This window comes from Haemaphysalis longicornis, unplaced genomic scaffold (genome assembly GCF_048455015.1).
Source record: "Haemaphysalis longicornis isolate Haplotype H1 unplaced genomic scaffold, Haemaphysalis longicornis Haplotype H1 scaffold_4, whole genome shotgun sequence".
In the NCBI taxonomy this organism is placed as follows: domain Eukaryota; kingdom Metazoa; phylum Arthropoda; class Arachnida; order Ixodida; family Ixodidae; genus Haemaphysalis; species Haemaphysalis longicornis.
In genome coordinates, this window is record NW_027526361.1 from 225866133 (window position 1) to 225893821 (window position 27689).

General features: G+C 49.3%; 1 protein-coding gene across 1 annotated transcript in view; it reads right to left on the minus strand.

Annotated features, from left to right (window-relative positions):
• The window catches only part of LOC144179666 (putative glutamate receptor), a 42625-nt gene extending 15914 nt beyond the window's left edge, over positions 1 to 26711 (minus strand). The window contains exons 1-5 of the mRNA XM_077708106.1: positions 26605 to 26711; positions 15611 to 15701; positions 15113 to 15274; positions 13404 to 13551; positions 10701 to 10918 (exon numbers count right to left, since the gene is read on the minus strand). Coding sequence (XP_077564232.1) covers positions 10701 to 10918; positions 13404 to 13551; positions 15113 to 15274; positions 15611 to 15701; positions 26605 to 26690 — 705 coding nt within the window. The 5' untranslated portion in view covers positions 26691 to 26711. The remainder of the gene's footprint in view (positions 1 to 10700; positions 10919 to 13403; positions 13552 to 15112; positions 15275 to 15610; positions 15702 to 26604) is intronic.
• Positions 26712 to 27689: the final 978 nt, after the last annotated feature.

Here is a 27689-nt window from a genome sequence, read left to right on the forward strand (position 1 = left end):
ACACAACAGAAATGGACTCATAATGATCGCATACTTTGGAAAACTGGGATAACATTTCATACTTTAGCCCTTTTTTAATGTAAATAGACGTTCCTCCTCCCCTTCGGTCGTTTCGATATACCCCTTCTGAGCTATACCCGTGCAAAGCAACATCATCATCCTTATTGCAGAACCCTGTCTCTGTAAAAGCCAGAACGTCAAAGGTGTACCGGAGGGACTGAAAAACATTGCCAAGTTCGAATATTTAGTTTTTCATGCTTCTAATGGTAACATGAAAAACCGACAAGTTGTCATTCTTTCTAAGGTTCAAAGAATTAACGAGATGGAGAAACGCTTCGGCATCGTAATATTAAGATGTACGATGCTTGTCCATAAAACAGGAAAGAAGACGACGGTGCGCAGTGCTACTGTTCAGAAAATCTTATCGAGGTCCGCTTCACACTCGATACCTATGGCACGTTGACAGTCGGCCTTTCGCGCAAGTAGTTTGCCATTGTCCTGCCAGGCATACTCGTACTGCATTTCGGTGCACCTTTCCTTCATCATCCATAGCAGTTTCTTGTTCTTGGACATCAGATTATCAAGAAAGTAAACAGCCCTCATGTTGCCCTTTTGCGCCATCCATTGATCACGACTTGTGCGCGATGCAGAACGAACGAGCACAGCCGGAATTCTGTCTCGTTTTGGCGGCAACCTATGAAGGCCTTCAATGTCAGAATCAGTCAACTGCGCAAGTTTGAGATCAGCGGCGAGAACATTTATTTTGCCCATCAAATTTTCATTTGCCGTTTGCGGCAGCCCATGAATCTCGATGTTTTGACGTCTACTGTATTGCTCTAAGCTGTTGATTTGCTGCTGCAGTTTCAGTACATCAGGGCGAGCATTACCGGCTTGAATTTTCTGTATTTTGGCCTTAAGCATAGCGATCTCGGTGGACTGCTTTTTCACCCCTTTCAGCACGTCATCGTACGTGTTTGACAAAAGCTGTATGGACGCTTCCATGTCTTTCACAGTTGCCTGCATTTGCATCAGTGTTTCGACTTTACTTCTAATCTCTGGAAGATCTGCGAGCTTTCTGTTTATGTCTAGCAGCACGGTCTCAAATGCTTTTTCTTGGTCATGTTTCTGCTTTTGAACACTACCCCCGTTCCGGTTTGCCGAGACAAGGTACACATGACATGTCCAGTTTCTTTTGACTTAGAAAGGCCCGAGCACGGACCGATATAAGCGCAGTTAAATTCAGAACATATCGGGTGTGAACCCTTTTCAGGGAGGGGATCGTTAAAAACAAAGCAAGGGTCAGGCGTAGCCATACTGGCAACAGCAATGTCACAGCAATGGCACAGCAATGGCAACAGCAGCGGCGTCGGCGTCGATGAGACAATAAAAAACGCAAGTGCAACTGAAACCAACCTGCAAAATTTGAAGCACGTTGTTATTGCTGGACCGATGCCTCTCGCCACCGCCGCTGTGCAAATTCGTCCGGTCTGTCTGAGCAACGCCGCCTGTATAAACAGTGCCTAACGCGTGAGCGAAAAATGGCCAAACAGCCACTCTCCTGTTGCTCTCTCCTACCCTTCCCCGCTCCGTAGCCTTCCAGCGTGCTTTCGTGTCCGCCAGCCAGCGCCGCTTCTCGGAAACTATGCAAAATAGTGGAAAGTTTGTTTAGCGTTCCCGAGGCGGCGCTCCTACGCCTTCTTGTTTTTCACCATGCCTGTCTGTCTTGGTCTGTCACTGATAAAACTTCCTTTGTCACGAAGCAAAATCCCTTGCGCTGCCGCAGGCTGATGCCGGCTTTGCGCGCTTATCTACTCGGATCACAGGCCCTGAAATTTTCTGAGTGGGGCATCCCCCCTATATCCCCTCCGCATTTAGGTATTGTTTTGACACCCCTGTTCGCACTCCGCATCGGTACGCACTTCTAAAATTGAGGACTGTACTGTAGAAGCGCCCGGACAGCGTGGCGGAATCGCAGCTGCTTATCCTTTTGTTTCCTATAATTTTCTGAAGTTTACAAGCACGTGATGTTATTGGAAAGTAATCGTAGAAGTGAGCGCCTGAACAAAAAACGTGCACGCAATTTTTCTTCTCTAAATACTCCAGAAAAAAATATCAGTAAAATAATGGCTGCCCCATCCGAAAATATCGTTTTCTGTTAGCTATATGTCTACCCGACAATCAGTATGTTCTTAGACTATTTCAGTCCGCCTCCGTCTTTATCTTTGGAAAAATGCAGCAAGTATGAAGCGAGCGACACGTTGAACGAGATCCCCAGTGCGCCACAGAACTAGCGCCCCGTCACGGCTAAGATGTAAGCGAAACAGCCCTTGAAGCCCAACAGGCAAGCTGACAGACACACGTCGTAGAAGTGGGTGCAGCGTTCGCGACTCGCGAGCAGTGACGTAAGGCGAGATGTCCGCCAGCACGCGCCACATAGCGGATCAGTACCTGAACTAAGCGTCCCTACCCTTCCCATTGAAAAGCGCGCGACGCGTCAGGCAATGTTAATACAGGCGGCGTTGGTCTGAGCTTGGGCCTTTTATGCTGCGTCGGTGACATACTTTGCAGGTGGGCGTATGGTCCAATAGTCGATGTGCTGTGCGTCGTAGCGATAATGCTTGGTGCCGCTTCGGTGAAAGGACTTGCTTCACACGGTACTGCAAAATTTGAAGCACGTTGTTATTGCTGGACCGCTGCCTCTCGCCACCGCCGCTGTGCAAATGCGTCTGGTCTGTCCGAGCTTGGGCCTTTTATGCTGCGTCGGTGACGTCCTTTGCAGGTGGGCGTATGGTCCAATCGTCGATGGGCTGTGCGTCGTAGCGACAATGCTCGGTGCCGCTTCGGTGAAATGACTTGCTTCACACGGTACTGCAAAATTTGAAGCACGTTGTTATTGCTGGACCACTGCCTCTCGCCCCCGCCGCTGTGCAAATGCAGGTGTATTCCGTCACGTTGTGAACTGAAATGAGGTATGGCGTACCATCCCTTGATACACTGTTGCCTACCCCGGTGGGAGTGTTGGGGAGGTTACAGAGCGTAAGCCAGTGTTGATTCATAGCGTCACATGCGATGGTGCCGTTGCGGTTATTGCGAGGGTAGCCCCAGGCCATATGCGGAGCATTAAAATCCCCGGTGATCACAAGTTGGTGGTGTTTAGCGAAGGAAAGTATAGTAATCCCTCGTTATAACAAAGTCAAAAAGACGGCGAAAAATTTCGTTATAAGTGGTATTTCGATATAAGCGAGCAATCAAGAAAAACTTAAAAGTTGATCTTTAATTGCGCCACAACTGCGAGGAACCAAAACACAATGTATTTAGTGAAGCAAAACTTTTGTTCAGTTGAGAAATTACGGTGTTCTGGCTGTTTAATGTTCTTGCTGGGCGCAAGCTACCCCTGCTTCAATTTGACCAAGCACTTCATGAGGCTGGAGTCGCCCATGCATTCAACTTTATTTTACAGCACGCGTAGGAACTCCCGCGTCTGCACCATAGTTGGCACTTCACGTGGCTCTTCGTCCTCGTCGGGGCCACCAAGTGTAAATTATCTCCGCATCCGTCGCTGGTGCGACCACGGGAGATGCAGCGTCCGCCAACGCAAACGCCTTGAAGTCACCTTCTACCTCTTGTCACGAACAGCCTCGTGTAGATGGCTGCCAGTCCGGTTATCGTCAGGCTGGTTATCGTCAGGGTCGCTGACAACGGTGCGGAAAAAGCCGGCGTGCGCAAAGCAGTTGGCGACCTTTGAAGGTGCGAGACCTTCCCATGAAAAGTTGAGAAAGTGGATCGCACTGAGCAAATCAATGTTGTACCTCTTACTGGCGTCATACGCTTTGCACATACGCTGCATGAAAAGCCTTGCGGTACAGCTTCCGGGTGGTTTTAATGATACCCTGATCCATAGGTTGCAGTAAAGCGAGCTCCTTCAGGTTGCGGATCCTGTCCTGCCCGTGGCTAAGACAGTTGTTACTTAGGAAAAGCACTTGCGGATTCTTCGCATCACTGGGAATTTTTACTCGATGTGTGAAGCCTTGAAGCTTGCAAAACAAGATTTTTTCGGCGCCACGTTGTCGACGGCACTGCTACTTCTACGGTTCGAGTGTCAGTGTTCACACAACGTCCCGTCCACGCCATTGACCAATGTCTAGGAACAAAATTGAATTACCATACCACGGATTTGGGTCGTTTGTGTATAGTCAGATAGCGCTAATCGAGCATTAGTGGCTCGAGTAAATCACCGGGGAGACACCAGCTTGCGTTGACCCGCCATGATGACAGCCTGACTCGCCGCTGGGTCGCCGCCGCTCGGTGACGCCTCCGCTCTCCCCTTCGCTCTAAGCGGGTCAACCTGTTCGCGCGCTTCGAGTAATGCGGCCAAAAATGCATGCATTTGTGTTGGGACCATACGAAATTTCGAATAAAGCGATATTTCGAGTAAAGCGGCTTCGTTATAGCGAGGAGTTACTACTTGTTTTGAAAGGGAAGGGAAATCGGCCAGAGTCAGCTCGGGCGGACTATAGACGTTACGCACAAAAGTACTGTGGCCACTCTTTTCAGTTGGTAATATTTACACGACGGTACAATCGATGGTGGACGTCAAGGCATGGTGCTGGACAGTATATCGGTTGTGGACGAGCGTAGCTTTGCGTATGGATGAGTCATTTTGGAAGGCAGTGTAGTCTCGAGGGGTTGGGTGCGGGGCGTCAGCTTCCTGAAGGGTGATGACGGCTGGGAGGTGTTGCGATGTGTATGGTTGGAGGGAGGCCTTCCTTTTACGGAATGATCGGCAGTTCCAGTGCCATAATGTGAAGGGTTGGGGAGGCGCGTGGAGTCTACGTGGATAGCGTGGAGGAGGCATCGTCCATATTGGCGTCAGCGAATGAGGCAGAGCCGAGAGCTTGACCCGGGTTGCGTTGTTTCTCGAGTTTGGCGGTGTCAGTTCCTTTGTCTTCCAAGGCCTGTATTCCGACTACAAGTGCAGTGAACTGTTACTGGAACAGGTCGGCAATGGAAGAAGTAAGGGCAGCCAGAGATTAGCTAGGGTGAAGTGGGTCGGCAGGTGGGGGACATTGTGTATGCTGTGTGTTTGTGTGTAGTAGTGTTGGCAACTCTGTTATTTGCTCTTGAAGTAGGGTTATTTGTAGTTCATTGTCGGCTATTTGCGCTTTCAAGTTGGTGTTTTTACGGATTAACGTGTCTAACTGTGGAGCTGACTCTGTTTCCTGATCAAGGGCTGGGAAGTATGCTGTAGTGGGAGGAAGGGGGGCGACGACTGATGACCAGCTCACCTGTGATTTCTGTTGGGAATCCGGTTTCAGAGGTGGGAGTCTTCTGGTGATCGAGAGGGCGGGATGTCGAAGTTCTTGTGTTTGTTCACGGATGCGTACGTGGGCTGGGGTGGGGGCGGTCGTCGTTTTCGGCGGCATTCTTCGCTGGCAGTGAGGTGTTCTAGGCCGCAGAGCTTCCACTGGGGGCGGCAAGGGTGGTGTCGGGAGCAAGATCGAGTGTGTGGCACTGGGTCAGATGCTGGGGCGGGAAGAGGGGCCGATATCGGAACGGTGCCCGTGTTCATTACAGCGCACACAACACTGATATGTGTTACGGTAGGGTTTGTAGTGAACAAGTGTTCCGTAAACACGCACGTAGAAAGGCACGTGGGGGCCGTCGAAGGTGATGGTTGAAAACAATTACGCGCCCCTCTGTCTAACGACGACGATGGTTGAACGGGAAGGTTTCTCGTGATGAAGTCTTTGTTTGGCCAATCCCACACTGCGAGTATGTGCTATTCTGGAGATACGTACCACTTTTCTAGAATACTCACAGCAACTCTTGGGTGTGCTCGAGGGTTTGGGGTGTACGACGCGAATTGGTACCTGCTTCTTGGGGCTTGTTTTGACCAAGTCGAAATGGAGAAATCGGATAGACGCCGGCTTCGTATAACGCGAGAGACCCAGGTACGATTCCGGCGGCGGGAAGCATTTTTTTTTTTCGCTTCACCCACGATCATTCATCATCATGGTCAGAGAAAGGTGGCTTTCCTGTAGCGCGTATTGACGTACAACGTAATCAGTGAGGACACTGGAGCTGCGCTTTAATGACAGCAACGCGCACCGTGTGACGTTGTGTGAAGTTGCGGGGCCCATGCCACCCATCTACCACTGCTTATTAACGCTACTTCAGACTTTTTTATTCGATCTTGGTTATAGCTTACGCCGACTGGGTCTTACGTGGAGACGAAATGCGATCTTGGTTATAAGGCTTTTTCTTATCCTACGACAACAAATTGGCGATAAGTAAGTTATCGGCAGAACGGAAACGCCTCATGGAATCGACGTACTTCACTGTGGTGGAACGTCGTCCGACCGTCCGAACGCCTCACACAATGCATGCAAAGTTTATTAATATCTTTGTATCAGTAATTGATCACAAATGCAGCTTCGCTTTTGTGTTTTGCGTTAACATATGGCAGGAATAAGAGGTTAAGGTTTTTGGTGAGAGCCCAAAATCAAGGGGTATTACGCAACCCAGGGTGGTTGCGCAAGCTTACCCCTTTAAACAACCAACTGCGCTCGAAACTTTAATGCGCAAATTTAATCGCCATGGGTACTTTACACAATTGAGATCACGTTGGTGAAGTCCTATCTCGGGGAGCAATATATTACAATGACTTCAAGCATTAGACGTAGCCTTGTAGCAGATGACGTGGCTCCGGACCGAACGCCGCCGGAGCAATTATCGCATGGGCCTGTGACGGAGGACACAAACCTCAGTTTTTAATTTTTAGTGGTTCCTCTAATGTGCAATATACATTAGCATAGGAAGCTACAGTATTATCACGTCACGAGAAGGTGAGGAAGACGACAGTGGCGCTTAGCGTCGCGCACCGGTCTCATCTATTGATTTGACGGAGGCCTTGTCCAACCGCGATCTGGGGCATTGGGGCTCGATGGCGTGACTGTTGGTGGTATTAAATTTTTTGTAGGCGGAATTTGAACCGTTTCTATTGAATGTAATAAATTCATCCTTCAAGTTTTGTTCGATTCCACGAAACTGGAAAGTGTTCAAGATAATTTTGCTCCAAAACGAGTCAGGTATGCGTTTCGATTTAGACAACTTAAGGCCGATTGCTCTGACCTTTGACATGCTCAAATAATAGAGCGAATAGTTTTTAATAGGCTATCTTCTTTCCAGCAGGAAAGGCAAGCACTCAGTCCTGCTTAGATTGCTTTTAGGCGGGGATGTTCTATTTGGAACGATCATGTGGACTTTCAGGTGAGGATTCGCTTAGAACAAAAAGGAAAAATGGTGTCGGCATTCGGGAACTTAGATGCAGCTAAACCTTATGACATTGTCGATCATATTATCTTGCTAATCAAACAAGCCCGCATAAACCTCCACGCATAGCTTTTTGCTTAGATTATGGAGTTTTTGGCCAATCAGGAATTCATTTGTACAAACGGAAAGCTATTTTCAAGAAACTTTCTACAAACTAGAGGCGTGCCTCAAGGACCTGCTTTAACGCCTTTATTTTTCAATATTGTTATGAGATATTTCTCTACTGCCAAATGTAACAACATAAGTTTTTTCGGATGATACAGCGTTCTTTGCGGTCGCAGTCGACATTCATTCATTATATGAACGTTTGCAGGCCTATTTATCTTTGTTGGAGGCATGGCTTGACAGCATTCATTTAACACTAAATGTGTCGAAGAGTGATCTACTTGTCTTCCAAGTTGCAGGACCAGTTTCAATTTCTCTCGCTTACAAAAATCAAGGCATTCCGTAGGTGGATTCGCTGAAGTATCTTGGTATTACATACACTTCTGCCTTTGATTGTCATACACATATTATTGCATCAGCCGCTAAAGCGGAGAGACCTAATGGTCGCATGAAAAGGCTATGTGGGAAAAGATCAGGAATTCGCCGGGACACACTTTTGCTGTTGTACGAATCCTACGTCCGGCCAGTTATGGAGTTTCGCTGCATGTTGTTTAGCAAATGCCCTATTTGCAAACTGCGACCGTTATACCTATTGGAGAGGCGCATCCTACGATCTTGCCTTGGCCTCTCTCGGTTCGTCTCGAACCGTGCCTTGTACTTAGAGGCATGCATTCCAGAACTCAGAGTCCGATTTCTTTTGCTGATACTTCGAACTTACTTCCACATGTACGAAGCCCCCCTGGCCGAGCGTGTATTTACGTGTGCTCCGAGTACATTTTTTACATCTCCGTGACCGAAACGTATTTCCCCCCAAGTGTGATTTTTTCACAAATGAGCTGCCTGTTTTTTTTTTCTTAAGCTGTATGAAGCTATTCCTGTATTCAATACTGAGCGAAAAACTGAGTTTTTCTTTCACAACCCCTTCCATTCGGCTCCAACACTTCTCCCCCTCTCTCTATTAACCGATATTTTAAACGAGTATTTATCCAAGTATCCTGCTTCTCCTGTGATTTATACAGATGCATCTTAAAAAAGCGAGAAAGCTGGAATTGGTATTGTTTTCAAAATGTCTTGATTGGAGTTATTCGCTATGAATCCCGGACTACACAACCATTTTTATTGCAGAATTTTTAGCAATAGCTGTCGCTTCATGTAAAGTAGCGCAACATGATCAGAAATCATCATATTATCCGATTCGCTGCCAGTTTCGGCATTAAATTAACCTCTTCCTACTCTCCATTGTACCACACACTATTGTTTTTTTTCCAAGGCACGTGAAGGAGGTACGTTCGGCTTGGGTCCCTGGCCATACGGACATCAGCGGCAACGAGCTAGCGGCCATTTAGCTATTCTCGCTGTCACAGCTCCCGTTCAATTCGGGATATCTAATCCGGCTCTTTTTGCATCTCCAAGATTAAGACGATATTGGCATTCAGACGCTACTCGTTCAGACGAACTCCTGTCCTTTGAAGGGTATCAACGTTTAAAGTTCCGGTGGAATGTTCATTTTTGTGGTTCGCGACGAAGCGAAGTGACCTTCACCAAGCTGCGCTGCAGTATTCCAAGACTAAATTTCTATCTGTTTAGAACAGGGCTTTCACCTTCGAAACTATGTGTGCGGTGCCAGGTTCTGGAAACAATTGAACATTTTTTTTCTCGCCTGTAACTGCTTCTCGGTAGCTATACAACGGGTTTTGAAGGACCCTATTGAGCATTTCGGGTTGACTCAGTCTGTTCCACTTAATTATTTATTGGGGCAACACATTTGGGGTACGCGAAAAGGGATGTATATATAATTGTATTCAAGCCTACCTTTCTGCTTCAGGTCGCTTGAATTGCTGAAGAGTACTAGTTCATAGGTAATTAGGGTTTTAACCATAACGAAACTCCGTTCTACTGCTTCTTTTTTTTTCGGAAATATAATAAGTACTGTTTCTATTTTCTCGCCGATTTTTCTTGTTTTCGCGGGATGTTTTGAGTTTTGGTGGTGAGTACATCCCCTCTTGCATGTAAATTGTCGGTAGACTGGCTATAACAAAAAAAAAATGGTTGTGACGAAGCAAACACGACTATACCGCTTCAACCGCGTTATAAAGAGGTTTTACTGTACATTAATTAAACAGCTGCACCCAAACACATCCAATAAAAGCAGTACTTCCATCACGCCAACAAACCTTTTTACATATTCAATGTCTGCGGGGTTTTCTGAGTGCACAGTGTTTTGAAACGCAGGAATTGTGAACGTCTATGAAGTGTGCTCGCCAAGAAGCTCAATATCAACTAAAAATCGCGTCCTGTCGAATTTTTTAACAAAAACCAGATTTAACATAAAGCAAATAAGTGGTACCGTAAAAGCACGTCTTCTGAAGCATTCGTCAGCTTTACAAATCCTCAACTAGTAAATCTAGAACTCCTCTAATACGCCAAATGAAGTTCACTTTAGACCCACCTTCTAAAAATCGGTTCCCATAAAGCAAATATCCGAAGATCACACACTGCGGTGGCTCCATCGCTAAAGCTTTGTGCTGTTAATCGCGAGGACGTGCGTTCGAGCCTGCCCGGAGCAGCCGTTTTTCTCATGGAGGCGAAAACAAAAACACTGGCGTGTCGAGATCTCGTCACAAGTTAGAGACCCCTGGACAGTCTGAACTATTCCGTGTCGCACCACTACGGCGCGCAACACAATGACATTTATATTCGGTACGTAAAATGCAAATTTGATATTTCAACGAACTAGAGCGGCCGCCGTCTGCAGCAGCCCACGTTAAGGGGTGTACGGTATTTTCGCCATGGAGTGTGATAAAGCCGTGGCTCTAAGCGGAGAATTCTCCCTCCGTAAGCGAGTACGTGCTTCACGCCACACACCACCGTCATCGTCATCGCGATGCCCCGCTCCGCACTACTGTGCCTTACATAATTATGAGCGCGTTCCGGATACACCTCTTCGTAAGACTCACAGTCAGGTCATTCTACTCCGTAGCTTATGGGTTGTTCAGTGACCGTATGAGAGGAGTTGATTTTTAAGCGGTGCCGTCATGACTGCTGTTCAGGATAAGGATAACGAATGTCATGCCATTGAAGGTGAATCAAAATCCTGAGAGGGACAATGCGTCATTCGCTCCTCCATTCTAGGCAAGTGCGAGTGTGTTTGCGTGTGCATTAGAACACCCGTCATCTACCATAATAGTTTGCTTTTACGAACTTCTCCGAAACAAGAATAAAGCGAAGGTTATGACTAAGTCTATTCGCGCTGCCGTCAATACCTGCAAAATAGTGGTGAACGGAGACTTTTCCACCGTAAGTGGGAGAAGCTTCGGCTGGCGCAAGACGTCTTCTACGGTCTCGATGCGTCGGGTGTCCGACTTGACGAGCAAGTTTGCCTTCACTTCACCGTTAAACAGGTTCACCAGGACGAAGCACGCGAGAAGCCAAGCACCAAGGAGCACGCGATTTGACAGTGGTACGAACCGGACCCGAGTAGCTGCAACGAAAGCAAAAGTGACCAGATTTAATGGAACTCGTACTGGGGCATTTCTCGGTGTGGCATTTGTGCTTAACTTAACGTTCTTAGTGCTTTATGTATGGAGGGCGTTCATACCTGCTGTCACTGATGAGTGCTGAACGGGGCCCTCCAACCCCGCCTCCCGCTGACGCTATCCCGTGCCTTAAAGCGCCTTTAGCAGATTGTAGTACAGGGCGAGTTGGTGATTCATCTTAATAATACAGCGCATGATGATGATCGCTATTGGTTTCCCCTTTGTAGTGGGGTGATGACATGTCATCTTACCAAAAAGGACTAATATAGTTATGTTTTATACTCTTGGTTTAATACTAGCGCTGGTTAGGGCTGACACAAAAGCTTATTTGGCACAAAATACTTTTTTTTCTGTTACAGGTGGTAACTGTCCTAGGCAACATTCCTCTCAATGCTTTTCATCCACCAGCATTCTAATCTTTTTGTCACCTCGCCAGCCTTGAAATTAACTTCCTCTGTGCTACCCTTAAATCCTAGGGCTTCTGGAAGCCGAATATTTCCCTCATGTAGATTTGGATGGATACCCTCACATTCTAACACTAGGTGTTGCATAGTTTCTGTTTCTTTTCCGCAGACGACGCATACCCCATCATTTTGTGAATACTTCCCCACAAAGCTTTTAATTCACAAGCAACCTCCTCTAGCCACAAAAAGCAAAGCATTGCCCAGGGAATTATCGTAGAAATTTTTCTTGCTGATGTTCAATTTCTCAGCCCTGTAAATCTCCAACGACGTTTTAGATTCCATTTTTTCTCTCAATTTATTCGCTTCAATCTGCCTTGCCCCTTTTTTGGTTACCTTGGCTGTTTTGGATTCTCGACTGTCCTTTCCGTTTTTCATCGTTAGCCTTGTAGCCTGCATCGGACACTGCGTTTCCACGCTTTTCAAGTATAGGTACCTAAAAACCTTAGCTGCCCACCTTCGTTGATACATTGCTCTCAACCTCATCTCAAAACATATTTTACTCTGTGCTTCTCGAACTTCAAACCTTTTCCTTTCCGTGTTTCATCGTTAGCTTTGTAGCCTCCATCGGACACTGCGTTTCCACGCTTTTCAAGTATAGGTACCTAAAAACCTTAGCTGCCCACCTTCGTTGATACATTGCTCTCAACCTCATCTCAAAACATATTTTACTCTGTGCTTCTCGAACTTCAAACGACGCCCAGCCGATATCTCCCTGCACTGCTTAGTTGGTTGTTTTCCCTTGCGCGCCTAAGGCCAAACGTCCTACCGTTCTCTGGTTTCCTTCAAGGCCTGATAGAACGTCTGATTTTAAGCAGAGTACAGCATTCGCAAATGTGAGACCCGGAACCATTACTCCTTTCCACATTCCTCTGACTGCTTCATATTTGTTATACCCCCACAGAGCTCTATGCTTCATTAGAGCTGCGTTTCGCTTTCCTTTACCCTTAAGTTGCTCCTCGTGAGTTGTTAAGCAGTTATCCCCTTCGTTTATCCACACTCCGAAATATTTATAATCCTTCACTCTGGGTGCCTGAATGCCTTGCTGGATAGACACTGCGTCAGTGGTAGCGTCATTGAAAACCATTATTCGCGATTTTTCTGCACTAAAATTTAACCCGAGGTCGGTGGCTTCCTGGTCGCTAATATTTATTAGCCCTTGCATATCGGTCTGGTTATCAGCTAAAAGAACAATGTCGTCTCCGTATAACATTTCCCTAGACAGTCTGAAGTATTCCGTATCGCACCACTACGGTGCGCAACAGAATGACATTTACATTCGGTACGTAAAATGCAAGTTTGATGTTTCAACGTACTAGAGTTGCCGCCGTCTGAAGCAGCCCACGTTGAGGGGTCTACATAATTTTCACCATCGCAACCGAAACAAAGACTTAAGCTGAAGCATACAGGACGAGCGCTGAACTGAACCTTTATCATAGAAACATGTCATATTTATAAACACGCATGAACACACCTACTATAAAATACTCGACCCGATAAGTAATCTCTATCAACCGTGCCGAAAATATTAAATGCAAAACAAATCCAAAAATGATTACCAGCCCCCTACCCCCCCCCCCCCCCTCCTCTCGCACTAAGGACCTGTGTGTGCATTGAGTGGCTAGCTATGCTGCTTCTATTCGCGCGTGTAGATAATCGAGTTCCTTTGTGGATAGGGCAATGGAAGGATCGCTGAAACAATCTTCGCCTAGCCTTGCGATTTCTACAGCCTGCACAATTTCCCTTGTCAACCGGTCACAATGTCGCTGAATGATTCGGCATTCGTCAAATTTCGGAATTAATTTTCTGGTGGTGCCCTTGCAGTCTCGGCAGTATATGCCGAAGTGCCCCTCAGACTTTTGTGGTCGCTGTTATTGTGCTCTCTGAGCCTTGTGCTCCGACACCTGGCCGTCTGGCCCACGTACTTTTTGCCGCCTGCTACCAAAATTATGGTCCATCAACTGCTCACCTTCGAAAAACAGCACTTCAATATAGGCGTACGTGTACTTTGAGACATCCACAAGCAGGTCGGTCGGTCTTTTCCTCCCGGCAAGGCGGTAAGCGAAGGTCGAGAGCGCTATCAAGCAGACCAATGACGTGAAGAAAAGGATCCAGGTCTGAAGAGAAAGAGTATTGGTATTCTCGATTGATACTCGGTTTTAAAATTATATTTTGGTCACTTATGAAAATCGGTTATTTCGCGGCGATGGTTATACTTCAATTAAACTGAAACCTCGGCATCTGTAGTTTTAGCTGTTCTGTGCTCCCCACTTCAGGTGTGAGCGCAGGTGAACTGACGAGGAGAAGATCATGCGAGAGATAACGCCATGAACGCTGGGCAGAGTGTTGTCGGAAGTCCAGCTGGACGACGCCGCCCGCTCCTCAAAACGCACACGCTCACGTGCACTCAGTATTTTTCTTGTTGATTTAGTGAGCTCCGCACGTGGCGCAAGCCTGGCCGACGCCAGGAACTCCTCTTGCGGTGGAAGCTCACGTGCACTCGGTACCTTTTCGGTATTTTTTGCTGGTTTAGCTGACCGTTTCTGACGGTCCGCTCCGCTCCGATAGCACGCGGGAGCGCCATTGCGCATGCGTGGCGCGCTAGCGCGCTACCGGAGATACCGGAGCGGGGTCTTAGCGGAGCGTCGCGGCAGCTTGCGCTACCGCACGGAATTTTAAAATGGCTGCCCCCGCGATGCGAGCGCGCTACGGCGAACTTCGTTTCTTCAGTTGAAGCACAAGCGACGAAGCCGCGAAAGCGCTTCCGAATAGGCAATGGTGCCACACACCTCAAAGATCTTTAGAACGGAAGCGAAAAACGTCGACCGAAGCGCGGGGCTGCTTCTATGCAGCGCCGAGAAAGGCAGCCTTGGCTTGGCTATTCCAAAGTTTATCGGCTTCTTTATGGTTATTTAGAATAATTATACCATGTGAGCGACTACATTATACAAAAAAGGTTAAATGAGGCCAAGAAACACAGTATTTTGCTTTGTTTGGGCGACCAAATCCAAATTCTTGTTTCCTTTAAGATGAAGTTTTGGTTTACACGCGCACCCGAAACGACCAGTCACGCGAATCATTCACCGTCGAGGGAGATGTGGTTATCGCTTAGCTAAAAGCCTATCGGCTGCTGACGCTCCAGTTGTGCTGAGCGGGACGTCGGGAGCATAGCGGAGCGTCAAAAACGGCCAGCTAAAACTAAAACTCTCTATTGCCGGAACCATGTATGCGTTTGTTTGTTTATTTATTGTTTGTTTTTACTGCCCGGCCACGCCCGGCCCTGTTATCTATGTCAAGCGAAGCGCGTCTTGCATTCTTTATTTTTACGCCGCACGGGCTATCTCTTTCAGATATGCAGACTGTTTTGCCCTAACGTCACTAGCCCAGAATAATCTTCTGTGATGGATGTGAATCGACGTTTGCAGAAACACTCACGCCGAAAGATAAAAGCCTGCAGAGCAGACGTCACGGCATTCCAATCGTCGACGCTCGCTCCCACACGTCACTTTGTTGACTGCTGCTTCGCCGCCTGTGTATTCTTTGAGTTGTTAGGGGAGCACAAGTTCGCTCCAATAAACGTGTTTTCCTTCAACACAACTCTGTCGTCTCTGGCTTCGTGACAATATGCCGGAACTAAAAGCGTTAACAGCTCTGCCGTTAAAAGAATATGTTACCCACCTCTTTGTCAAACGTGTTGATGAATGCGGCCGAATCCGAAACAAATGGGTCCCGCATGCCGCTAATAATCTTCATGTCGTCGGTTAAAAGAGTCGTTGTTGAAGGAAAATGCAAATATGGCGCGTACTCCAGACTAAATGGGCCACCAGCAACGTCAACGATCTGGATGGACAAAACACACCATAAAGAGGTCACAGCTGCGAATTCTAGCCGGTAAAAATGTTTGTCAATGGCAGGTCAATCAGTTCCGAAAAATCTGTGGTAAATAACGTAAGAATTAAATCTTTTTTAGACAGAGGCAAGACATCCTTACATAACTTGAAGATCACATGTAAATCCTTGAGTCCAAAAGAATGGTTAAAAAGAAATGCTTGAACAATTTTACACATAGTGGAAATGATATATGCTGACACAAACAGTTTCGATTGTTATATCGCTCAGTCTTCTGTTTTGTTTAAATAGATTTTTGAAAAACGTTTCGATTATTCGAAGCCTTACCCCTTTGTCCAACATCATCAGTTGTCCGGTGAACGTACCGTTCGGTAAAATATCGCCGTAGTGGCCGTCAGACGAGGAAATGAGTTCTTGACTTCGCGAAAAAGAAACGAGAAAGCACAGTTAAAAGCACCGTACCAGTTTCTCTAAGCAGATGCACAGGTATACCTCACTCGTGCATTGTTGAAGAGTAAACCGAAACCCGATGTTACTATGATAGTTTGATAACTAATATTGGAGGTCAGCTAACATATGCAGACACTTTGCGCCAGCCTTATAAAAAAAAATTTTAACGACCACCATCTCATGTTCACTTCTGTGAAGTTCCTTTCTCTCTCCGAATAGATGTATTTATTCTATCAAGATCTGAAAGTGGCTCCAAAGATGTGCGCACTCGTAGACGACAGCAATACCGAACAGTAGTTATGAAACATAACATTATGTTTCATAAGATCAAAGCAAAGTCTCAATACAATGGTTCAATTTCCGCTAATTACCTATATGGGCTCTGCAGTAGCGATAACACTTGCTTGCATTGCAAGGCCAATTCTTGCGGAGAAGAGAAGGAAGGCGCGTTCGGCCGGCTACGTTTGCCTCGCCTTGCAGTTTCGTTTAAATAAGTTTTGACGTTTCGCAAGTAGAATCAGGTACGTCACATCAGCCAATGATATGCGAGCCCGGCAGCAGCCCCGCCAGGTCTGCCGCCGGGCTGGCCTCCTGGTCTGCTGCCTGGTGCTACGTCTGGATGTCACCTCTCTGCCCCCGTCCTGGGGGCTGGTACCCATCACTTGGCCATGAACCCCTCTCATCAGACAACCTCCGAAGAAGCTTGTGACCACGCTTCTAACGCCTCGTCATTGGAATCGTAGCCGATACCAGCTGGTCAGGCAAGTCCCCTCCCATCACCTTGCCCTTCTAATCAACCGCTGCCGGACGAAGAGTACGCCTTGTCAGACATTCCAGATACCTCTTCTGCCACAATTACTTATGCTCGAGAAAACGCGCAGAACACGGACGAACAAGAACACTTCCAGACCGTGATGCCTCCGAAACGGCGACGTGGCTCTAAGAAACAGCGCAGCCTGGCTATCATACCATTCCCGAAGCACGGGCGTGTCGTTATTTCGAAACCCACAAAGGGGGAGAGCGTCTTTACTCGTTTTAGCCCACTTGCTTTGAAAAGTGGCCTTGGGTCTATGGCTCCAGATGGAGTCCTTGAAGTAAGGCCAAACTATCGAGTGAACCTCCTATCTGTGGACACGCGCAACGCTGACGCTTCTGCACTTCTGAGAATACAGACCAATCAAGGCATCGCTGTACAGGCGTACGAGCCCCGCTCGAGCGAGTGCGGAGTGGGAGTAATCAGGGACGTTTGAGTTGAGCTGTCGGACCCTGAAATCCTTGTAGCTCCGCGTCAGAAGACACAAGTCAAACCTGTGCGTCGTCTAGGCAAACTATCAAAGAGGGTGCGGATAATATTTGCCACTGAAAGAGCGCCTGAGCATGTTTTCCTGGGCTACACACGTTACCGAATATATCCGTATACATGTTTAAAGCGCGGACAGACGATTCACAAGAACAAGACAACCCGAGGGCTTCCGTTGTACTGCAGTTTTGTTCTATATCCTTATGTTGAGACACCCAGGCAACGCACCAAGTGTCAGCGTTCTGGTCACGTGGCAACTATGTGTAGACTTCGGAGTCGCTGTGCTCGGTGCGGTGGCAGTCACGAACGTTCTGCGTGCTACGATTGTAACCTTCCGTGCCCCAACTGTGGGAGCAGTCACGAGTCGACGTTTGCCCGCTGTCCGGTCTTTCGGAAAGAAAAGGCCATACACAAGCTTAAGGGCGACAAAAACATTGACTACAAGTCAGCGAAGGCCACCCTGCAAGAGCAGCCGGTGCTGCTTAGAAAAATGGTGATGCTTAGAAAAGGCCGCCTTCTGAAACCCAGAAGGCTGCGAAAAGGCAAGCCCCAGCTACCAACACTCTACAGGCAAGCTGTGACGAGGACTTCCCGCCGTTACATCCTTCCGGACCCCTGGAATCTGAGGCGCCCACTACAACGACACCCACGCCATCATCCGAGTCGACGTCTATGGCACACCCTGTGTCGTTGCTCGCACCTGCAGTTGCGTCATGAAGCGTGACAGAGCCTGCTGTTGCGTCATAGAGTGGGACAGCGCCTGCGGGGTCTCCTGGACAGCAGGCAAACCAGAACAGGCCCAGGTGCCGTCTTCACAAAAACTCTGGGAACATTTGTACGCTCATCATTTCAGTAGTGGAGGCCATTCCAGTTTTCCTGGCTCCGCTCTCATCTCCGGTGGCCAAGGGCATTGGTACAATTATTGACCTTCGGTTGCCTCTCCTCACTCAATGGCGGGACCAAAAACTTGTGGTCTTGTGGTCTTCGGAGCCGCCTCCCGGACTTCCGATGGTTCATACAGAAGCATCGCTTTCCAGTCATCGCGACATCAGAGTCGCGGTTACGCGCAAACATCCGTCTGTCCGGCTACACTGTTCTCCAATCTGCAACAGGTGCGGCTCTATCAAGAGGTCTGCTCGCTATAAAGACCGACCTCACGTACATGGAGCATACCACGCCTCCAGGTGAAGCAAATGAGTATGTCACAGTGACTAAAAAAGTTCTGCGCAGCAATTTACCCTCATCGCCGCCTACATTCCACCGGAGGCTGTATTTAACGTGGATCGCCTCCAGGACATCTTACGACCCCCACCCGCACCACGCGGGTTAACTGGAGATTTTAACACGCACCATCCCTTCTGGGGCAGCCTTAAGGCCACAGTTAGAGGCAGGCGCCTCATCGACGCGGCTTGCCGTAATGGCTTGACTGTCATCAATACCGTGGAGCCCACGTTTAGCCGCGGCGCAGTGTCGAACACGCTCGATGTCACCATGGTCTCCGTCGGACTGTCATATAGGGCCCGCTGGTATGTCGACATCGAGCCACATGTAAGTGCTCACCTGCCTACATATATCTTGCTTGAGGTCTAATGGAGGGTCATTGAACCAAGAAATTAGTTGCCCGGATTGGTCACTATATTTTGCTCTTCTTATTGAGGAGCTCGATGGGAATTCTGCATCGTACAGCGATTTAATAGACGCCACGACACGGGAGAGAGGTTCGTGTATTAAGGTTTTCCGGCTACCCTCGAAACTCTCTGCGGCCGTTGCGGAGTACCAAAGGCACCGTGCGGTGCGTAGCAGGGCTGGAAGGCGCGCTCGTAAAATGCGAACATCTGAAGATATACGAGTCGTCAGACGCGCACAGAGGCACGTACAGCGACAGTTGCAGAAATTGCCCCAACTGGAATAGCAGCCTTTCTGCTCAAAGTTATACCAGCGAAAACAACTCACGAGGATTTTCACCTTGGTACGTAGCCTAGGGGCACCGCCTACTGCGCTGCCCCCTTCATTGCTCTGCGACAGAACCGCTGTGACCGAGGCGTCCTGAAGGTTTCTGCGGCAGTCACAGCCGTTTCGGCTCGAGTTTTACCTGCCACCTTCACAGCTGCCTCTTTGCCCTCTGCAAATGTGACCGCCATAGACAAGCCGTTCACAATGGCAGAACTAAACAAGGCATCCGCACCTGGTACAGATGGCATCAGCTATGCAGCTCTGTCGCACCCTGGAGATAAAGCTAAGAGCTTCCTTCTCGGCACTTATAACCACAGCTGGGAAACGGGTCATTTCTAATCGGGCTGGAAGCGCGGTCGCCTTGTTCCTGTACTAAAACCCGGCATTTTCCCTACGTAAATTGAGCCTTATAATCACATTGCACTCTTGAGCTGCGTGGGGAAGCTGATGGAAAAAATGGTCCTTGCTGACCTAGACGATTCTCCTCCAGGGGGCTGACACTGTCGGCCGTGCCTAGCTTCTTCGCCTCTCGATTAATGTCCTTCAGCCAGCGGATCTTTGACTCAATCTTGTAATTAACCGCCACCAATGTGTGCCGATAGCGTCGACAGTAACCACTGGGCAGCCAGTTCCTACGACTACGGCCCACACCATAATTGAAGACCTTCGAGCCCAGAGACCGCGCTAGGCCTACATGGTCTAGCCACGACATCGCGTCGCCGAGCAGCCACAGCACCATGCGAAACGCCTCGCCGCCGCTCGCCTGGGCAATCGGCAACATGGAAGTGTACCCCCTCAGCGGGAGAGCACTTCCCCCGGAAAACCCGTGGGTGTCTGTTCTTCGCAAGCGCAACAAGCTCCACGCACCAGCTCCCGCAGCCGCAACACCGGACACCCGCTTGGATTTACTGCAAGCCAACAAACCATTCCTCCTCCACGCGCTCATGATGGGTCAAAGCCGGTCCGCGCTACCCCCCTTTCAAGGAAAACATGTGCCGTTCTACGTGAAACTCGGCTGCTTGTTGCACCATTGCAGACCTTTTCGACGGACAGTGCGAGTGTGCCGTGCGTCCGGAGAACTGGGGCACCGCAAGGACGTGTGCCTCCACCCCGATAACTCGCAGTGCTCTGACTGTGGACAAGCTTCACCCACACCTGACCATGTCTGTGCCCCCACCTGGCAGCCGTGCTGTCAACCACATGCTCTGGCGGGTAAAGACTGCCGGCGCCGCTTCATCCCACCAGACCAGCGCCCAAGAAAACTGGTCAAGCTAACAATCAGGTGAGCTGATCTGCTGTTGCCTGCCGCTCTTCCACTGCGCAATCCCCGCCCCAACAAACCTTCATGCCATACCCCCTCCCACCTAATCAGTCTCCCGGTGGTCAATCCCAACCTCAACACACCATTATGCAGTCCTCCTCCCATTGAACCTCAGCCCCTCCTCACATACCCGGACTGATGGCCCTCCTAGAAGAAGTGTAGCAACAAAACGCAAAACTCCTTGCCCAAACAGAAGCCCTCCAAGCCTCCCGTTCTGCCCAACCCCACCCAACTCCTCTGCTCCCTGCCCCAACTCAAAACCAAGATGAAGTAAGAGTTGACGCCCGATTCTCTACCAAGATAATCTCTTATATCGAAAAACAACTGCACTAATCCTCCGAACAAATGACCAAGCTGATCACCGATACCGCGGAACAGATAGTCAAGCTACTAAGAGAACGTATCTCCACACTGTAACGAACCCTCGTCCCGGACTGCCCAGCACAGGCCAAGAAAGCACGCCATCCACATGACATCTTGTCACAATAACTTTCCACACACACCACTCTCTCCCCTTGTTCTCTACCAGTCGAACAGCCGCTCTTTCAAAAGTAAGAAAGGTGCTCTCGACCTTCTAGATACTACCACCACCCCCGACATCCTCGCCCTGCAGGAGACAGATACCTCACGAATCACTCTACCGGACGTCCATACGTTTGTTCAACCCTGCAATAACCACAGAGCCATCCTTGTCACCTGCATCCTCACGGCACAGATAATCACCTTAACTTCACCGATTGATCACGTCTTCATCAACATCCTCGCACGTCAACCTGGCAAGCCCGGCCTGTACATCCTGAACATTTACAGCCCTCCCACCTTTCCGCTGTCATTCCTTGAGAGTCTACTTCATGAAGCAACGAAGCAATCAAGGTCCAATCTTTTAATCCTTCTAGGAGGCTTCAACGCCCACATGTAACTTGGGGCTACCCCTACGCCTCCAAAAAAAGCACAACTCTTTTACATGTGACGCAAAATCACAGCTTCACACTTTACAACGATCTAACGGTCCCCACTCGTCGTGGAAATAGCGTCACCAGGGACACCATCCCGAATCTTACTTTTGTACGCAACGTGCCTCTACTATCCTGGGAGGGCCTGCCCGACACACTCGGCAGCGATCACTTTGACATCCGCCTCAACGTTCCACACACAGCAAGTCATCGACGAATCGGCGCCGCTAAGGTCACTAACTGCAAGCTTTCCAACACGACCCCACGACGCTCCCGTACCCCTCAGAGAACATCGAAGAGTGGTCACAACGCCTACTCGAACTACATCAAACTCATACCAAGAACACATTGCTTAGTCCTACCGTTCCAGCAGATGACCCTCACCTCGACCACCTATGGGTCGGCCGCAGAGGCCTTCTAAACAGATGGCGCCACCAAAAACACAACCGGGCCTTCTAACGCCGCATAGCCCAGATAACCCAACAAGCCCTTAAGTACGCACACCAACTCCATGGCGAAAACTGGCGTACCTTCTGCGACCAGCTTGGCGGCACCCTGAACACCAAGCGCACCAGGTGCCTTCTCCGCCACCTCATGGGGGCCACCCCTCCCAAAACAGCCACCTCACAAAATATTACCCGGCTACTTCACAACCTCCCGTGATCCCCCCCCCCCCCCCGGACATTCCGACCCAAATACACACCAAACTTTTTGGATCAAGCACTACCGCCGCACGCCTCCCTGACTACACTGGTGCACCTAACTCAACCCTAGACGCCCCTTTTACGAGGACTGAACTTCCACAAGCTCTTGCCAAGATAACCGGGAACACGGCACCGGCCACGACCACATCAAATACGGTCTCCTCGTCAACTTCAATGAAGAACAGCCTGATTCGCTACTCGACTGCTACAACCGCCATTGGTGTCAAGGCACGGTACCAGCTCACTGGTGCCACGAGGACATCACCCTTCGCCCAAATCCCAACAAGGCAATCTCTATCGACAGTCTTCGCCCCATTTCATTAACCTCATGCGTAACCAAAGTATTTGAACATCTTGTCACACACCGCCTCACCGACTACACCGAAGAGACTGATTCACTCCCCCCACAATGTTTGGTTTTCGGCCTCACCTGTCACCCCATGACATCCACCTGCAATTTAAAGAGCAAATCATTGCCAACCTCAGCAAGACTCAGCCCAGCTCCATTCTAGCCCTTAACGTGCAGGGGGCTTTTGACAATGTCCCCCATACTGCCATTCAAGCCAGGTTACACTCAACCGTCACCATCAACGGCCGTTTGGTCCCCACTGTGAAAACCCTCCGTATGTTAGGTATCCCTTACCACTGTGATGGCTCAGGAGCAGCCCTGCTACCCCGACTCTAACAAGCGATATCCCAACTCACCCATCTCATCCAACGCATCTGCACCCGCCGTCGAGGTCTCAAAGCTGATACCTGTCGAATACTACAAGCAATGCTCTTGAGCCGCAACGCCTACGGAACTCCATCCTTGGCCCTCAAACCTCAAGAAATAGCGAAGATCGCCATCATCCGCAAGGCTTACAAAACTGCTCTCGGACTCCCCGGATTTACCTCTACTTAACGACTTTTACAACTAGGCCTGCATAACACACTATCAGAAATCAGAGCTCATAGAGGCGCACACCGACAACTAGTTACAATGCCCACGACTCACATCAACCGGGCGACAAATACTCTCCAAGCTAGGATACTCCCTCCACCAAACTGTGGACACTATACAACGTCTGTCGGCTGCTCATCGAAGCGCCATACACGTTCTCCCGATAGCCAGGCACATGCACCCCATCTATAACACAGCCCAAAGAGAACATCGGGCTGCCTGCTGTCTACAAAATACGCCAGTGATCAAGAAGAATGCTATACTGACGCCGCACGCTATCGCACTCCACCCCCCCCCACACACACACGGCTGCAGCCATACAAGCCAATGGCAAAACTCTCGCTACGGCTAGCCTCCTCACCATTTCCATTACCACAGCCAAAGAAGCAGCCATTGCTCTAGCAATACTACATGCCCCTTCCTGCTACATAACCGTACTCACTGACTCGCAAGCAGCTTGTCGGTGCTTTGCATCAGGAAGCACATCCTCTCTCTCAGCAACCATACTCTCTCAACGGCCTGAACTCCCCCAGACTCGCATCGTATGGATTCCTGCCCATACATCCCTTCCTGAGAATGAGGTGACACATGCCACCGCCCGCGACCTTATCAACCGGGCATTTCCAGAAGGAGAAGACGACGCACCACTCTGCGACCCTCCGGTCCTGCATCACCTCCCTGAAACCTACATAGACGTCCTCCACCACTAAAGGGCCTCGCGCCTCACCTTTCCCCCTCCAAACCGCTCCCTCACCACGGCCGACGCACGCATCTGGCGCCGACTGGAAACCCACACCTACTATCATCACCCTCAACTCCATAGAATCTCGCCAACTAGCTACCCCTACGACGGCTGTCACAGCCCCGATACCCCTAATACAACGTCCCACCTCGTACTGCTCTGTCCCGCCAACTCCCCACACCCTTTCCCCCCTTCCTCGAACAGTCGGAGGGCTTGCTGCGCAGCAGACGGCTTAAAGACCAAGATTTCCTGATCTCTCGGTCCAGGATGGCTGCCAAGGCCCGCGGCCTACCGCACTGGGATGGCCACCCACAGCTCATTCTTTTTTCTCCCTCCTTCCCCACCCCTGCATTTCAATAAACGTTTTAATCAATCATTCGCCTAGACTGGGACTTAACAAACCGGAACGTGTATCCCCCACAGATGACTGGATTCAGACAGTCTCGCAGCAGCATCGACAACGTGCTTGCCCTTGTCAACGACATAAACCGTGCAAAAGCCAAGCGTCGCATCACTGTAGCAGTGCTCATTGACATTAGAGCAACCTTTGACTGTGTGGCACATGAGGAGATCAGATCTGTAATGGAATCGGTAGACGTCGGAGGTCGCATGTATACATGAATATCCGATTAACTCTCCGACAGATCTGTCTTTATGTCTACGAAGAACAGGCGAAACAGCCTCCAACAATGTCACGCGAGGTTTGCCCCAGGGTGCTGTTTTAAGCCTAACACTATTTAATATCAGCCTCATCGGAATTGAGTAGTGCGTGCCACACACTGTTGAAGTAGCGCTCTATGCCGATGATATCTGCATCTGGAGCTCTGGCCGCAACAGGCGTGTTTTGCGAGCTCGCCTTCAAAAAGCCTTCAATTCAATAGCGGACTTTTTGTCAAGACGCGGCCTCAAAATCTCAGCTAGGAAGTGTGCGGAAAAAGCCTTCACCAGGCGTGATGTCTCCCGCTAGCATCTTTCAGCAGGAGGGGTCCCCATACCTTTTCTTCACTCACACCGATTCCTGTGCGTAACACTTGACAGGTCGATAACGCGGTCCCCACACGTTCGTCTCCTGAAGGAGAAGCTGGGCTCCTTTGCTCAGGTGCTACGAATTCTAACCAGCGGCTCAAGAGGCTGTTCTGTTGGGCCCCTCCTACGTCTCTACACAGCCCTCTCCGAAGGATTGCTCCGATTCAGCCTCCCTGCACTCGGGCCCCTTTCCAAAACCAACACAAAGCTGTTAGAAAGTATGCAGGCCCGAGCTGTGCGGTTGTGTTTTGGCCTTCCGAAGACAACTTCTACACAGGGGACCATACGAGAGTCTAGGCGCTTCTCCCCCAGTGTACTGGTCAAAGAGGAGCAGCTTCGCACACGTCTGCGGCTGGCGACATGGGCTCCTGGTCACCCGTTGAGTTCTAGCTCCGCGTTAGAGGTACAAGACACTCTACCTCCCTTGTGTCAGAATGTGTCAGAAGTACCCTGCGCCGCTTTATATCCCACCCTGGATGTACTCCCCCTGGCGAATTGTCACCACAATACCAGGCATCAGCAGTAAGTCCAAGTTGTCAATTCCAGCCCTAAAGCACTTTACTCTAGAGCACATTTGGAATTTCTATCCTAACCATAAGCATATTTACACCGATGCTTCGGTGACGGCCACCTCATATACGGTCGAAATATGGGTTTCATCAAGGCGGACCACAATTGCGGCCAGGTAGGGCCACAAAACAACGTCTACGACTTCAGAACTTGCTGCTCTGCGCTGTGATTTGCAGTATATTCTTGGACAGGAAGCTTCTGTGTGGGTGATTTTCACGGATTCACGGGCGGCGCTTCAACAGCTAACCTTATTTCCGCGGCAACAACTGGCCCATAAAATACACACACTGCATACACGCGCTCCCAGCTTGTCTCACGACGTCGCGCTATTGTGGCTACCTGGATATTGTACGGTGAAGGGGAATGCCGTGGCCGACGAAACACCTTGCGCGGCTCACAACCAATCTAGCGTTATCATCCCGATTCGTTTCTCTCGACGTGACGCCGCGACGCTTGCGTACTCTGTGGCACGGCACTCACAATTCTCAATATGTAAAGACGAATAAAAAAATTATCACCCATTGTACAGAATTGATCCTGCCTGCACTTTCCGAATGCCGTGTTACCTGGAAAAACGCGACGAAGCAGCTGTTCACCGCCATCGCCTCAGCGCCGCTTCTACCGGCCACTTCTTCCAAAAGACGCACCGAGTTGCCTCCGCTGACTGTCACGCACGACTGGTGGGTTCGTGATGACATAGAACAGGTACTGTGTGTGTGTCCCCGCTATGCCACCCCACGGCAAACCTTGAAAAAAACTGCGACTGCGTGCCGATGCACCACTGAAACTTTACAACCCCACTGGTCCAAGGCACTCCACTGCCGCGGCAACACGGAGTACAAGGGCCTTGGTGACATTTCTCCGTGACACCGGCCTGAACGAAACTGTGAAAGTTTGCTTTAACTTTACTACTGTGCGTGTGCTGTGTGTGTGTTTCTGCGTTTGTTTGTTTCTGTGTGCTTATTTGCGTGTCTTAGTGTTTGAGTGAGTTTTTGTGTGTTCGCTTCATTCGCTCATTTTCACCAAGCTCGCTGCCAGGCTGACTTCTCTTCGTCATTAAAGGCAACAAACACCCCCCCATTCTTGCGCTAGATTTCTCCCATTATTGCTTTGCATTGTTCTTGACTTCGCCCACCATTTTTGACATAACGGGATGGGACGGTTTGCGATCAGTCGCGATGGAGTAAAAACACATGCATGGCATAAGCGTTACGCAAACGCTTCGCTGTGTTTTTAGAAGCGTTAAGCGGCGTTTACAATATAATCATACCCAACAAGCATTGTTCCGGCCTTGAAATTTACATCTGGGGCCTTTACTATGGTCCCAGTCAAGGAAAAGTAAAGACAATTTTTACTCACGTGAAATTCAAAGATGCAGTAATATTTGATAATGCATTTCCGAGCAAGCCACCAAGTTTCTTCACACCATTCTCTTCGTACAACATCGTCCATGGTGGGTACTGCACATAAAAAACAGTAACAATTTGCTGCAACGCGCGAGTAACAAAACTAGGAAACGTAGGACGACCCGTTCTAGGTCCGTTACAGCGTAATCTAGCACGGATGGGCCTTTCGGCCGAACGCGCTGTCCCTAGGACTGACGCCCACCCCCCCGCCGGCCAGTTCGCACGCACGCACGCACACACAGATATACTTAAGACTCCTTGCGTGTGGAAATTTCGGGAGTATTTCCTTTGATTTCGAGCTATGCGCGATCCTGTATGTCGAATGGCAGGTGTGTCGCGATTACGTCATCTGCTATTGCAACATTGTATTTATCACCTGGGGGATGCATGTTTGTCGGGCAATCATAGCTACGTAACGGTTGCGGTAGTGTCGGCTGCCTGTAGTTCCGCCTGTAGTGAGTGCCGGTCTCTTTGCTCGCAGTGCGCCATTTTTCTGTCCGCTTGCATCTTCTCCTCAGACGTACTTCCATGGGCGATACCGCTTCCCAGCTACCGCCGAGGTAGGTGCTTCAGCGCTCATCGCAGTAGAGGCAGCACTGACACCAAAAAGGTGTCCAGTGGTGCGATTGTTTCTTCTCATTACCATCATCATGATCCTTTTTCCCATTGGAAGGTTTTCTTGTTTCTGATTTTCTGACTGAGAGGATTTGCCAATGGCTCTTGTAGCTCTCTACATATTAGGCATTGGCGTAAACATGCCGTGCTCAGTATGTAACTAGCATCGCGGTGTCCGAAGATCGCCATAGAAGCGGCAAACGGCGCAGATGTGCCTGACGGGCCGGCGGATGTGGCACCACCATGGTATTAAAGGGCCCTTGCAACGCTTTTTTCAACGTATTTTCAAAATCTTAAATAATTGCAGAACGCAGTCAACCAACACATCTAGTTCTTAGATTAGGGGGTCGGAAAGTACCTAAGCCAAAACTTACTGCTCCAAGCCCATCAGATAACCTAGAAACTTGCTGAAAAGATTTTTCT